Source organism: Gossypium hirsutum, chromosome D12, assembly GCF_007990345.1.
Source record: "Gossypium hirsutum isolate 1008001.06 chromosome D12, Gossypium_hirsutum_v2.1, whole genome shotgun sequence".
NCBI classification, from domain to species: Eukaryota; Viridiplantae; Streptophyta; class Magnoliopsida; order Malvales; family Malvaceae; genus Gossypium; species Gossypium hirsutum.
The window spans coordinates 5,371,924-5,388,024 of NC_053448.1; the positions used below are offsets into that span (position 1 = coordinate 5,371,924).

At 33.6% G+C, this 16,101-nt stretch overlaps 1 protein-coding gene across 1 annotated transcript; it reads left to right on the forward strand.

Annotated features, from left to right (window-relative positions):
* The first annotated feature begins 9,483 nt into the window (after positions 1–9,483).
* LOC107945090 (NAC domain-containing protein 6) lies at positions 9,484–11,215 on the forward strand. The gene is made up of 3 exons (XM_016878940.2): positions 9,484–9,859; positions 9,954–10,222; positions 10,337–11,215. The coding sequence occupies exons 1-3, from the start codon at positions 9,676–9,678 to the stop codon at positions 10,760–10,762; spliced, it is 879 nt and encodes a 292-aa protein (XP_016734429.1). The 5' UTR covers positions 9,484–9,675; the 3' UTR covers positions 10,763–11,215.
* The last annotated feature ends 4,886 nt before the right edge of the window (positions 11,216–16,101 follow it).

A 16,101-nucleotide genomic window follows, 5' to 3' on the forward strand; every position in this document is an offset into this window, starting at 1 on the left:
TCCTGGGCGCTCTATCGAATGCCATTTTTGGCATCCGTTAGTCACCAACCGTATGTCTATCAACTGCTGAACAAGTGATAAAATATAAATTGTCATTATTTGTAGTCATAATATATTGACTAATGTTACCAACCCTAAACCCTATATTTGTTTTTTGTAGGTAGAGTGTTCATTCGGGCATCGAGAGGTCGTACACTGTCTCGATATACCGCCTCATGATCGAACAGTATGCCCGGGAAGGGGTAAGCTGCTATTCTAATATTCATGACATCTTACTTCCTATATCTTACTCACACGTTATGGCTCTAACTCGATACAATGTTATTAATCATGCAGTTTATATGGATGCCATACCGTAGGCTGGAAATTACAAATGTGGTACCCTCGTCCGCATATGTTGATTCCCACATATATTGCACTAACGCACCAATTATCAATTTCAACATGGTCGAGTGGTATCACGGAGATCGAGTGCTACGACAGTTTGGCTGCATCCAACCTATCCCAGATCCACCGTGCGAGGTGGGGGAAGTTCATGACATGAATAAGAGAGGAAAACCGATGTTGGATTGAGGAATTAAGCACCGGAAATTTGTGGCGCTGTGGAACGACCGGTTGCGTCGAAGACCTCAGATGGTTATGGCTACCGACCTGCAACCATCATTAGAGTATATACAATGGTATTATAGTTGCGAGAAGCCATATATACTTGGAGGCCAGTCGACTGTAGTCCTCCTGCACGTGCAGCCTGGGGGATCGAACGCAGCGGGCCCGATGGATCCGGATCTTGTGGAATATTATTCTCCGCAACCACCAGAGCCCGAGCAGGAGCCCCAGCCAGATCCTGAACAATCACAATTACATGTGGATTAAGATGGCTATCATTCGGATTTGGCGGGCGGTGACTATTTTTCGAGCTTCTCAGGGGGCGAATACGCCTACGAGTTTGAACTCTTTAGATCCTACCCGCTGCAGTACGGCATGTCCGGCCTGTCCGACCCGTATCCGCAGCATCATGGGACTCATTCCGGTTCAAGTTCGTCGGTGCTGAACGAGCCATAAGATTTTTCCTCTATGTTTGCCATACCCCCACCTGCGTCGAATGATGATGTTGGTCGTCGCCCAGAACGTGATCGTCGACCTCCGAATAGGTATACCCCTAGGACAACACATCGAACCATCAATTTTAGGGGTTTAATGCACTTTTTGTATAAATTTAATATTTCTAATTTAATCTTTGCTTACTTCTGAACTTTTTTGTATAAATTTAATTATTCTATTTTTTTCATTATATTAAAGCTGAATCCAATTATAAATGCCTCCATTTTCGATATAATTTTAATAATTCCAAATGCGCTCATGGTATTTTATAACTTAACTTGGATACAATTTGGATACAATTTAAGCATAAGCATAAGCTGAATAATAAAAATTATTTCAAATGAATTATACTTTTTATAACACTATACATAAAAATTTTACAGCATTAGGTCAATTCTGACCTGATCCGGACGACTGTCCAGCATGAAAGTTTCGGTTAGGGCATTTATTCCGACTATGACCACTTAACCTGCATATTCCACAACGCTTTTCGTCAGATTTCTCCCTAATGTCCATCTCATTACGGATTCTGCTTGACTGCAGACGACCCATTGGATTCCTCCGTAGCCCTCTGTTTGGGAGAAGCTCGAAAGTCTTCGGCGGCACCTCCCACGTAGATAGGTCAGGCAGGACGGGAACTCATTCTCCCAGGCACGCAATGTGCGCTCCAGCGTGTACACATCATCGACATATTGTTCAACATCAATGTTGACTTTAGCAGACGCTACCACGACATGCGCATAGGGATAATGAACTGTTTCAAACCTCTTGCACTCGCACCGTCTGTTCCGGAGATCAACTCTGTAGGACCTAGTTGGTATACCAGGTCGACGAATGATGGTCTCAGTAACTCGAAACGTTTCCAGTCGTCGTGAATATATTTCTACATTTATTGACCTCGCCAACTGACGGTTTGCAACCATTGCATCCCTGACATGTTCGACAAACACGTGTCCCGCCTGAATCTACTCGACTTGCTGCTTACCCATTCTTGGCATTAAAGCAGCCAGCCTGTAGAAAGTAGCAGAAAACACAAATACAATCGGAAGATGACGTGTTTTCAACAAGACAGCGTTGATCCCCTCGACTAAGTTTGTGGTCATTTGGCCATAACCAAAGCCCTCGTCAAAACTTTGAGCCCACTGCCACGGCTCCATTGTGCCCAACCATTGTCGGAAAGATGTGTTTGTCTGCCCCTCCATGTCACTCTCAAGTCGGATCATTCTTTGCCGGAAAATATGTGGCTCTAACTCGTACGCTGCATACGTATTAAGAAAAAATAAGTTCTAGTAAGTCAATAACATAAAACATTACAACTTATATTGAAAATATAAGGTTATCATTTACCCATTGCCACGACTTGTCTCTTCCAGTCTGCATTCTTATAATCTTTGTGGAAGTTAGCCGCAATGTGACGGATGCAGTAAACCGATCTCCACGGTACACCGGAACGCCAAATAGCTGCAATTAAACCCTTCCCTCTATCGGATATGATGCATATGTTATCGTTGCTAATAACATACCTTCGTAGATTTGTAGGGAAGAATTCCCAAGACTACATGTTCTCTTTATCTATGATAGCAAATGCTATCGGGAGCACGTTTCTGTTGCTGTCTTGAGCAACCGCAAGAAGTAGGATCTGTGTATATTTTCTATACAACTAGTTCCCATCCACCTGCACAAGTGGCTTGTAGTGGGGAAATGGCCGCACACATGGATCAAATGTCCAGAACATCTGATGGAAAATCCTTTTTACCGGCTGTAACTGTTCGTTCGGGCCGTAATATGGCCTTGTCTGCAACTCAATCACAGTCTCCGGTACTTACTCTCGCATAACAGCTATCCAACCTTGAAGCTCGTTATATGACGAATCGTAATCCCCATACAGTTGCTCCATCGCCATCTGTTTAGCTATCCATGCCTTCCGATATGAGACTCGATACTGGAATCGTGCTTGCATTTCGGTAATCAGTACCGAAACTTTAATGGTCGTCATGTCCTTCACCATTGGTATGATACACATACAAATAGTTTTCGAATCAAGTTTTCCATGATCTTCTGTCATACGTGTTGATGTGCATGTATGAGGACCAACAGATTTTCGTATCTCCCACATCTGAGAACTTCTAATGAATGCAGCTCGTACCCGCCAATTGCAGCCTTCAGCTGCCTTCTAACACTCCCCAACATATATTGTCGGAGGAGACACTGCGACTTTATAATCCACGATATGTTCATACTGTACCGTTTAATGGCATATACGCAGTCTTCTTTATAGCTGAATCTCTAGCCTATGAATAACTCTTCATCATCAGATGTTACGGCTAGCCCGTGAGGATGAACTATTTCAGGGTACTCCGGGAACTCAGCTACATACGCTGCGTCGGGGTCCATGAGTGACATATGTGGCCCAAGATTATTGTGTATCAAAATACGCCGCATCTGCTCCCCGATCGAAGAAGCGTTAATACCTTCATCGTTGTTGACATCTTCATCGTCAATATCATCAGGTACATCGTCCACATCAAAATCACTGTTACTATCGACCTCTTCATCCCAATGATCGCCGCCACCTTCTTCTTCGCCACCACCTTCTTCTTCACCACCAACCATATCAATATCGGGTGTAATATTCAGGTCGATACCGATCCCACCCATAGTCGATTCACTATCAACGTATGATATTGGAGCCACCATCCACGGTTCTTGAGCTCCATGTTCTTCATCAAATGCATTGACATCTTTATTTTGCTCCATACCGGCTAACTCAGCAAATAAGTGAATCAGTGCATTCTTGTCAGTCTCATTCCCACAGTAGAGATCGACCATTGTCTCCACGTCTTCGTCGTCTACAAGTTCCATTTCGACGAATTTGACCGGATTTGTCGAAACTGGAAACTTGTAGAAAATTTTTGATATCTTTCTCCCACAACGTCTAAGAATTTTTGCATTAATCATTGCCTTCATTTCATCGAACTAGACATTTCTATTAAATCTCATTGCTATTTGTTGCCGACATTCAAATACACATCCAACACTTGTTGTCAAGATGACTTCATCGAAATAAACGCATACAAAAAACTTAGCATCCATCTTCAATATTTAATCTGTCAAAAAATAAATAAAATCTCATAAAAAATCTCGAACGGTAAATAAATTACTTAATAAAAAATTAATGTTTCAATATGCAATTTTGTACATAAAAACCATTTAACCACTAATCCTAATAACTAACACAATAATAATATTAATAATTTTATACTCAAAATAATACTAACTAAAATTATTAATTAGGGTTTTACTAAAAATGATAACTAACTAACTATAATAATAATACTAGTTTTTTACTAACTAGTTTATTTTGGTAAATAAAAATAATAACTAACCATAATAATAATACTAGTTTTTTACTAACAATAATACTAAGTAACATCTTAATACTAACAATAATAATAATAATACTAACTAAAACTATCAATTTGAGTTTTATTAATCTTAATAACTAAACTAAACCAAAAAATAATACAAATTATACAAAACAATAACAACAAGATAATCAATTATTTTTAAAAAAATACCTTCTTTTTCTCTTCTCTTTCTCTCTTTTTCTCTTTTTTTTTTCCGTAGCACCTCTTCTTCCTCTTCTTTTTCTTCTTATTTTTCTCCCTTCAGCTGGACAGAGCTCGTGTTTATAACACCAGTAGTCCCGCCAATCAGTATGGCACCATCGGTGCCGCCAATCAAAAACCCTCCACCAGGGTCCTGTCAAATTGGCGCAGCTTTTTTTTTCTGTTTTTTATTTTTTTGGTATATTTTGGTAAATAAAAAAATTTATAATATTTTGGATATTTTTTATTTTTTTATAATAATTTAGTGAAAAACCCCACTTAACTATGATTTTTTGGTTATCGAATTATAAAAACTTACAAAATGATCACTCAACTATTAGTAATTTTTTAATATTTATTTTTTTTAGGAATGAAAATAAGGGAAATGAGACTTTGAGTCTATATAAAAATCTGTTTTGTAAGTTTTATTTCCATATTAATTGGTGACACTTTAAAATAAAAAAAAGTAGTTCGCTACTTTGGGTCTTTATAAATGCTTAATTTCATAAATTTTAAAAAAATAGTTTGTAATATTTTTAAAAAAATAACCTTTGTTAAAAATTTAGTCCGAGCGCATCCACATCAGCGTGCTTTTGCTAACATGGGGCAAAGCGTATCCCTGTTAGTGTGCTGTTGCTAACGTGTTTTAGTATTTCGAGTATTTCCAATAATATTTTTTGGAGCAGCCTATTTTCGTAAATAATTTAGAAAATGGGCCTGGCCCTTTCTTTTCCCTGTATTAGTCTTTCAAAAATTTGGCATGCATGGTCGAATAAGGTAGTGGGAGTCTCTGATGAAGCAAAACCATCGGGCCTCGTGAGGAGAATAGGAAAAAAAAAGAGAAGGAAAAGGAAGAGGAAGTTATGTTTATTGTTCAATTTTGTTTTCGAAAAGAAAGATAACAAGAAGGTTTTCGTTGGAAAAAATGAGAAGAATTTTTTAAAAAGTTTTGCAATTTCCAGCTACCATAGACGATGCTCCACCACGGGAAGCCAGGGACCCTTGTGTTCTTTGGCAACAAAGCCGACCAACAGAAACGGAGGAAGCACAGAGGAAAGAAAAACAAGTTCTCTCAACAATGAAGGAAGAAATTAGAAAATAAGCTGGGTTTTGGGCTTAAATGGTGGGGAATGGGAAATTTTCTTCTCAGTCCCTCGTGTTTTGTTTAAATTTTTAAGGCTTTTCACCTTTTGAAATTACTTCATTGGTCCCTGCACTTTTTAATTTAATTCAAAATTTGAAATTCTGACTAGGAAATTTGGCAATCAAGTCCCTCTTCTTTTTACATTTTTAATTTTTAAAATCAAGCCTTTTTATTTTTAATATTTGGTTGAATTTAATTTGGTTTTTTTTAAATTCAATTTTTAAATTTTAAATATTTATTTTAAAAGGAACAAATTTTTGGTAATTAAATAAAATTTAATTCCTCTTTATTTTGATTATTAATATTTATTTTAAAATTATATTTTTTGGAAGTCTTCTTGGAATTTTGGTAATTTGTTATTAGTGAGATTCTTATTTAGATTTTAGGTTTCTTCATATTTGATTTAATTTTTTATTTTAGACTTTAATATCCTTAGATTTAATTTATGTTTGATATAAATTTTAAATATTCCTTAGATTTACTTATTTTTTAGATTTTAAATTTTTGGTTTTTAGGTTAAATTAGATTCCAATTTTAGAATTTCAAAATTTTCCTTTATTTAGATTTCATTAGATTTTAGTTTAAAGGTGGATTTATTTCATTTCTAACCGTAGAATTTAGATTCTAGGTTAGAATAGAATTAACTAGATTGTTATTTTAGAAATTGGGTAAGCTTATTTTTTTTGTCACATAATTAAGAAAAGTAACAAAATAGTTAATTAACTGTTTAATTTTGTATTTTTGGTCACCCAATTATCTTGAATTTTTTAGTATTTCCATTTTTACGTTAGCCAGTTAGTGATAAAAAAATAAAATTAAATAATTGGATGATTATTTTATAACTTTTTATAATTGAATAAAAAAAACTATAATTAGGTTACTTCTAGGATTGTTTATCCTTACATTATTCACGTTATGAAGTATACATTACAAATACATCATTTTCTTTATATATTTAATTATGGATATACAATTGTTAACACTTCAATCTTATCAAAATCTTAGATCATAAGTAGACATGTCTTGGTGGCTCGGTTTAAAGGCTTGTCCGAAAAGTGGGAGTAGTTGGGTAAAAATATAGGCTCGAAAAATAGATATGGACAAAAAATAAGACTCGTTTAAAAAATGGGTCGGGCCTCGAGTAAGGCTTTTTGGCCTGACCCGGATATGCAAAAAAAAAAAAAAGCTGCTGCTTTTCTTTGTTGTTTTTTTACTCTTTTTTTTATACTATTTTCTTGTTATTTTTTCACTATTTTGCTATCATTTTACTATTATGTTGTCGTTATTTGGATATTTTATAGTTCTTGTTTTAGTGTTAATTTTATTACTATTTTAGAAGCATTTGCTTGTAAAATTGCATCAATCTTAGTGTTATTTAAATATACATATGTATATTTTAATTTATTTTCAATTTGTTGGGAAATATTTATTTTCATATTTTTAATATTTTTGATGTATTATATTTTTTTAAAAAAATTTGTATAATAAATTATATAAAAAATTAATACAGGCGCGCTGGGCTGAGCCTTGATTTTAGCATTTTATTCGGGTTGAGCTTAGATAAAATATTAGGCCCATTTTTCGAGTAGAGTCCAAGTCTAAAATTTTGATTGGACCTAGCTCAGTCCATAGACACCTCTAATCATAAGTAAACATATATAAACAAAAATCCATACTTAAACATCAAAACAATTAGCATAATTTTTAAGCATTTGAAAATATTTTATTTAACTTTTTTATTAAAAATATTTTTTGAAAGTATTAAAAATATTGATATTTCAAGCACAAGTAAAAAAATTGTATATCGAGTTGTTGCTTCAACAAGAATATTATCCATGTAGACAGACTACTTGACCTAATTTTTTTTAAATAAGATCGTGCTGATAATAAATTATAAAACTAAAATAATAACAACAAAAATAAGAGAATATTAGACAAAATGAGATGGTAATCTTCCTTTTTATTTGTATATTGTATGAGCTTGTACATGATCAAATATTATAAAATAAAGCAAAAAATTTGAAAATGATATCCCACCTCGATTAATTACGGGAATGGATTGTTTGGGGGGTGGAGGGTGATGCAGAGGCGGCACTACCGATTTTTTTTGAAAATGACAGAAATCAGTTAACCAACAAAATAATAATATTATATTGATGGAAGGTAGCTAGTAGGCAGCACCAAAATAACCCGTATAACCCAATACAACCTGAACTGGTGGTGCCTACTTGACAAGCGGCACCAAAAGTGTCTACTTAACAGGCGGCACCAAAGCCTAAATAAGAGTAGGAGATTTTATCAACCTTGGATCTATTTGAGAAATTGGTCCTCAAGAACATATGTTTTCTCAAGGGTTTTGCCAATCAACTTCTCCTACAGGGCGATGAGCTCGTTAAATGAATAGGTGTTCTTGGAAGACCTGATGAATAGAGTCTTGTTCAATGTTCTGGGGTCATTGGCAACTTTGATGGTGTAGGTTCCAATGTCAGCTTCATGGTTGAAAACAACTGCAAATGGTGATGGCAGATGTTTTGTTTAATCTCTAAAACTAAGCGGTCATCAAGTTTCTGATTAGAAATGCTTTGTTTACCTTTAGGCTTTGGTGCTGCCTGTCAGGTAGGCACCACCAAATCTCAGGTTGTGTTGGGTTATACGGGTTATTTTGGTGCTGCCAACTAACTACTCTCCATCAATATAATATATTTTTTTGGTTAACTGATTTATGTCACTGTCAGAAAAAATAAGTAGTGTGACCTCTGCACCACCATCCACCCCTAAACAGCCAATTCCCGTAATTAATTGGGGTGAGATACCATTTTTGAATTTTTTGTTTTATTTTATAATATTTTGGTAAAAAAGCTGGTGAAACTTCTATTTTCTAATGTGTGCATGTTACCAAAGTGTTCAATGACTAGATTTATTATACGGATTATTATGAAAGTGTATCTTCTCATTTAAAAAGTGCGACTTAATTTTCTCTTCAATCTCTATTATTGTATTTTATTCTTTAGAGTTGTAATAATTGTATATAAACATTCTCCTACATAAAATACTTTTATGTTCTTAATATTTAGAAAGAAACAAAGTAGCAAGAATAATTAATTCAATTCAAGTTTAATTGTAGAAGTTTGGAAGACTAAAAAACAACCGGAGGCGAGCTAACAGTAGCTTTTGGCTACCTTAAAATGAAAATATTTGAATTAATCTTTTTAAAAATAATAAATTAATTTATAATAAAATTAGATTTTGTTTTTTAAAAATTTTATAATTCAATTTCGAAAAATTCTACCTTTCTCACTGTATCTAAGATTATTTCAAAGATCAAAGTATGAGGTAGAAATTTCCTTTCAAAAACCTTACTATTATGGCTTGGAATTTCCAAGCAAAAGTCCACATTCACAAAAATAAAAGGCGAAAAAAGAAAAAGGAGGTCAAGCAAGACCTGAGAAATCAGTCATGGTCTACCTCACACAAATCTAGCAAAGATTAATCAATTGCGACTTTATTGTGTATAAGCGTGTGGGTTCCACCATTTGTGAAAGACTTCAGTTTCCATTTTGTACAGTACTTTTAAGTTCTTTCATGATTTTCTTTGGTGATGACTTGGTCTTAGTTTTGAAGCTTTTCATCACAACATTTTAAACAGATACTTCTAATCTTTCACTTGTCCAAAACGTTTATAAATCAGCAATTTCATCTAGCATCCTTCTAAATATCCACCCAAGCCGGTGTCTTTTGCATGCAAAATCACTTTCTTTTTTCTTTTAATTTCATTTTCAATATTAACCCAAACTGAAACCCTGTAAAAATACTTATACCTCAATGACCTGCCAATCCAATTCTGATGATACCACCCTAGAGATGGAACTTCCGGGCTTTCGATTCCATCCAACAGAGGAAGAACTCCTTGGTTTTTACCTCAAAAACATGATTTACGGCAACAAGTTGCGTTATGATGTAATTGGATTTCTCAACATTTATCACCATGATCCCTGGGATTTGCCTGGTACATAAGTGTTCATTTGTTTGTTTAACCACATAGGAAAATATGATTGTTTAATATATGTCTAATTCGGATGTTGTTCTTTTTTTTTTTTTAGGATTGTCGAAGATTGGGGAGAGGGAATGGTATTTCTTTGTGCCTAGAGATAGGAAGCATGGCAATGGAGGGAGACCAAACCGGACGACTGAAAATGGGTACTGGAAAGCCACTGGTTCTGACCGGAAAATTGTGAGCTTATCAGATCCAAAGCGGATAACTGGCCTGAAAAAGACTCTTGTTTTCTATAAAGGGAGAGCTCCACGAGGAAACAAGACTGATTGGGTCATGAACGAGTATCGCCTCCCAGATGGTTGCTCCTTGCCTAAGGTAGCTTTTTTTTTTATTTCTTAAGTTAATTTGCATTGAAACAGGATTGCTTAAATTACATTAGCAGACTTAAATGGAAGGTCTTGGGTCTTATTCTTCTATGATTGAATGCAGGACATAGTTTTGTGCAAGATATACAGGAAAGCTACCTCCTTGAGAGTACTGGAGCAAAGAGCAGCATTGGAAGAAGAGTTGGAGGCAACGAACACAACAACTTCTTCTCCATTGTCATCCTTAGAGACCATCTCCTTTCGCAGCCCAAAAGAAGATTTGGTGCCATCAATTTCTGAAACCAGAGAATTCTTCAAGAAAGAAATTGAAGAAGAAAAAGAAGCAATGGTGGAAGAGAAAAAAGATATAATAGCAAAGGAGAACAAAGTTTCTCCACCATCTCTGCAATTTCCTGTGGGCAATGAAAAATTGGCAGAGCTTCAATTGCCCAAAATTATAAATGACTGGACCCAGGATCAATTCTGGACTCAGCTAAATAGCCCTTGGTTTCAGAATCTGACACCATATGCAAACATCCTGAATTTCTAATACCCTAAGTTACTTTGCCAAGCCAAGCTTAATTTAGACTCTGATGTAGTAAATAAGCTTTAATCAGCTACTGCTATATCTCGGTACTTGGTTAGGTCCCCTCGGCTCACATTGAAGTTTTGGATGACCATTTCTTTTACTGTGTTCAAGCTTTAAATGAAAAAAAAAAAATGCACACATGTTCTACTTCGAATTGATTGAACCTTGAAAATGTTTGATCATGGGCCAGCCTTGGTAAGATTGTCTTTGGATTCGGAAGAAAAGAAACCCAAAGATGAACTGAGAAGAATGATGATGGATGGGACTATGTGGTTCAATGGGAAATGAAAGGGTATCAGTTGCGTGATGGTCTTGCCTTTGTAAAGGGTCCTTAATCTATTTTAGGGATAATAACGGTTTGATTCGTTCGATATTTTTTTAAAATTTTAAATCATTTATTATAATTTGATTCGGTTTTTAATTTTTTATATTAATTTTTTGTTTTAAATTTTTAAATTTATTTTGACAAAATAAGTTTTATTTTTATGGCTTTTGAATATTATTTGACAATATTTTAAAGCTTTTTTCATAAATATTTCTAAATAACAATAAATTTTCAAAAACTTTTACATTATTTGCACCATTTTAAATATAAATATTTATTTTTATTATAAAAATTAAAATTAATTAAAAGTAAATAAAAAATAGAATTTAGTTCAATTTTGAGTAACTGTAATTTTTAATTTACATTCTATAAAACTTCTAAACACCTTGGTTTGAATTGATTTGTGATTAAAGACTTACATATTTCACATTTTTCAACTACTTATGGGGGATTTTTCATGTCCAATAATTAAGGGAAAATAACAGACAATAGACAATGTTGTTAATTAAAGTGAATGATGCATTTTTAGATGTCACTCGGTTGTTTGTAACAAAAATTCTCTATGATACCAAAAAAAATAGAAGCAAACACAAAAAATAAAGGAGCACTAATCGAACAGAAAAATCACAAGGAAGTTAAGCACATCAAATGTTTGAGTAGATGCTTTCAAAATGTATTGTATTACTCAAGAATGAATTGAAGTGATTACAAATGAAGGGGAATAGCTCTATTTATAGTTGAGCTCCCCATGATCCAACGATCTACTTTAAAATACATCAGTGGTTGAGATTAAAGACAACCTACAAAGTTGAGATTCTCAAGGGATTTACAAGATTTCCTAAGATTACAAAATCTTCTAAGATTACAAGATATTGGTAAAATAAAATTATTGGAGTGTTTACATATTCACCAAACTAAGTAGATGAGCCTTCAATCTTTCAAAGTAATGCATAGTCTTGTTAGGCCAAATGACCCTTAGTCGCGAGCTCCTTTGCACAGCCTGTGACACATGCACATAGAAGATTTAGTTTAAATAAATATAAATTAGATTTGATATAAATTTTAATTGAGAATAATTATTAAATAATGATTTAATTTTTGGTTAAAGAAACATTTTAGGGAATTATGGAAAGAATATCATTTTTTTTGGAAAATTCCTTAAATCCCTTTATGAGAGATTTTTATTCAATATGATATTTTGGATAAAAGGTAGGTCTTGTCCCATTATTTGGAGTTACCTGAAATTTATCTTTGACTAGCAGCAAAGAGTATTTCCAAAATTCTCTTAAAAGTTTGGAGTTTTCTTTCGAATGGATCATGTTGAGGCTAGGATGATTTGATGCAGCTACGATTTGGCATTTTGATAGAGGCTTTACCTACTTAGATTGATTTGGCATATTTTTTAACTTTTTCAACTTCGATCCTTGCATCACTGGCCTATTGGTGTTCCAACAAAGATGAGTTTCCTCCTTGTTAAGTAAAGTCTCCCAAGCGGCCAACATTTAATTACCTCAATTTAATCACATTCAATGGTTTATATTTGTTTCATATGTCAAATATCTCATTAAAAAAAGATTATTTTCACTATAAAATACTTAAGAAATGATTAAAATGCCCTTATATAGTAAAATTACCATTTTACCTGTATTCACCTATTATTTCTCTTTCTTCATAATAAATGGACATTTATCAAACGCACATCCCTTAATTCATAATTAGCTTTTAATATAGGTCCCTAAGTGGTGAAAATTGCAATTTTATCATTTTTCAATAAAATAGGAAATTTACAATCTAATCCATGTACTTTCAAATATTTTCCAGGTACAAAAGTGATTTTCATCGCATCAACATACATTCCAAATTATTCTCATGTAAAATAATCAATAATAGCTCAAACTTATCTTTTTGATCAAATTTACATTTTAACCCTCCAACTTTTCAAAATTTGCAATTTAATCATTTTGTCACATTTTCACATCCGCCATTTTTAAGTTAAGTTAGATTCATTTCGCTTTAGTAAATCTTAGGTTTTAATAGATTAAATTAGACTTTGACTTTGACTTAGATTTTAGTTTTTATTTTTCTAACTTGATTTGAGATATCAATAGTTTTTATATTTAATTTTGTTGTTGTTTTAGATTTTAAATATTAGATTTTTAAAATTTTAAAATTTTTAGTGTTAACTGTGAAGTCTTATGATTTTAAGTTAAATTTAATTTTATACTTTTAAGTTAAATTGATTGATTTTAAATTTTTGGTATAAATTTTAGAATTAATTTTTCTTTTAATATCCTATATTAATTATTGGATTTTAGTTTTAGCTCTCTTTTAGTTTTTGAAGGTAGGTGGTATATTTGAATTCGTGCTTAGAATTTTGATTTAGAAACCCTAAACACCAAACTTTATAAGATTATCTTTGAATAGGCGTTGTAGGGGTTCTCAAATATTCCACACACGTAATCGTACTCTTGAACCTAGATTTTGGTAACGAGACCGGGGCGCAGCATTTAAGTTTTATTTTTCCTTAGATTCATCTTAAGTTTAGTATTCAAACATTAGGCAATAGGTGGTTAATCAAACTAGCTCGAATTGGTTAGTTGTGACACCACATTTTTAGGTTTTCGTGCTTAGCTTGCTAGGTTCTCGACTAGCACGTTATGATAGCTAGGCGACTCCACTTGGAACTAGTTTTGAGTGTAACGCCCCAAATTTTTGGATTTTTAAGTGTGCATGATTGTCAAATAATTTGATTTGGTATGGTAGTTAAGTGCCTTGGATATTTGCATTGGGTCTTGAGATTGAATCTTGGTGGGAACATGAGGAATGTTTTTGTTGCTTGTTTTGCTAGTGTTTGAGTCCATTTTGAATTACAATTCTGGTTGTTGAATTAAAGATGTTGGGGGGATACATTGTTAGCTAAAAATATTATCTTATTTCTTTATTTTTATTTTTAATTTAATTTTCAAATATACCTAATTTGTTTCCTAAAGTAACTGTCCCAAAACCCTCATTGTTCCCATGTTTAGTTTTGTTTCCTTATTGTTTCTATTTTGTTTTGTTTTCTTTCTCCTCTGTTCCTCTTTTCTTTGGGTTATTCTTTGAGGATTCTTGGCTGTTATTCATTAAACCTTATTGTGTGTTGTGTGATTATATCTCTCGCACAGAAATTCTTTCGAAGGGTAAGTTTTATTCGATTGTTTTTATGGTCGTCCTATTCTTAGTTTATTTTTGGTAAGGTATTGGTTGCTTGGTTATAAATAATGTTTGAAATTGTGATTAGTGTATTTGTGGCTCTTGTTAGGCGAAAGGGTTCTAAAACAAGAGCCCCCAACAGAGTAGGCTAAACAAGAGCCCCCAACAGAGTAGGCTCGGTTTTGGACGCTATTTCAGGAAGTAAGTAAGCGAATTGTATTTTTAGGGGCTAAAAAATTTATGTTTATGGATGTGTTCTTGGATGGATTTTCTTGTGATTAATTAGTACGATTTGATGAATGAGTGTAGGTTTCGTGTTTCTAGACGTCTGGTTAATCAACTCAACTATCAATTGTGTTAAAATGACCTTTAAACTTGATAAAAACTAGAAAAAACGTGAAACATGGGGTATTTTTCGAAACTGCCAGTGCCACACGGCCGTGTGGTAGGCTGTGTGTGGCACATGGCCGTGTGAAACTCTGTAGACTGTGTGGCTAGGCTATGTGTGGCACATGACTGTGTGAAACTTCACAAACCGTGTGGGTAGATAGTGGGACAACACGAGCTAGGTTTTGGGCCGTGTGGGCCTTTTTGCCCAATTTTAGGGCCCAATTAGGGGCTATTTGAGGGACTCAAAATTTTGGTCCGTAGGCATCGTATGGGGCTAGAAAAGCCTAAGTTTCTTGACATAAAAGTATACGATTAAGTTTAGGAGGTATGTTAAGTAGGAAATTTACCATTTAATCATGTGATATGTTATGATTGGTATAAAAATATGTAAGTATGCATGCTATATGATTTATGATACATATAAGTATGATATAAGATTATGATTTGTTTATGTTTCGGGGTGGGATATAGTATGATGGAGGAAGTGTTATATGGCAGTTTATATTACAATTATGGCGGCTAGATCGTAAATTTATGTATGGCAGCTCAGTTGTAACTATATGAATGACACGCCGCCACATATTGGTGTGATTGGCTGGTAGGAGATGGTGTGTAATAGATGGAGGTAGGACTTAATGTGATATGATATGTTGTGCTATGCTTTGCTACGATATGACATGACATGATATGATACGATATGATATGACTAAATATACTTCGATTGAATTATAATATGCTATGAAACATTTTGTTGTTTATATATACTTGTACTATCATTGTGGGCTTAGTCACACACTGGGCTTAAAGCTCACATTTTTGCTTGATTTGTTTTAGGTGACCCTCTGACTTAGGTTTGGACGGTGATTCGGGAGCTCGGGTTTTCACGTTTTTTATTCAAGTGCTATGGACTTTTTCTTTTTTGTTTAATATGGACATTATGGACATTCTTGGGTTTTGTTTATTTTTGGACATTTTATGTTCTGTTTAGTTTTTAGGATTATTCTGGTATTTATTTCTCAAAAGCCTTAATATTTTAAAATGACGCTTGACTTAAGATTACTAAAGATAATAAACCACGGTTTTATAAATAATAAACTATATGGTTTTTCCGCTGCAAGGCCAACTGAAATTCTCTAAATGTTTTTGCTTGAAAATGTTTTCAAATAAATTGGTTTTGAATTTAGTAATGAATTCGGGAATTGCTATATTCTACAATATTAGTTGATATCCTTGATTATAATTCAATATTAATTGTGGTTATTGATACATATATATTTTTGTTGAAATGAAATTAATCTATGTGGAATAAAATAAATCTCTAGAATGATTTTGATGTATCGAGTAAAAGTTTTATACATGAGATTTCTTTCTGAATTTCTGATCTGGACCGAGT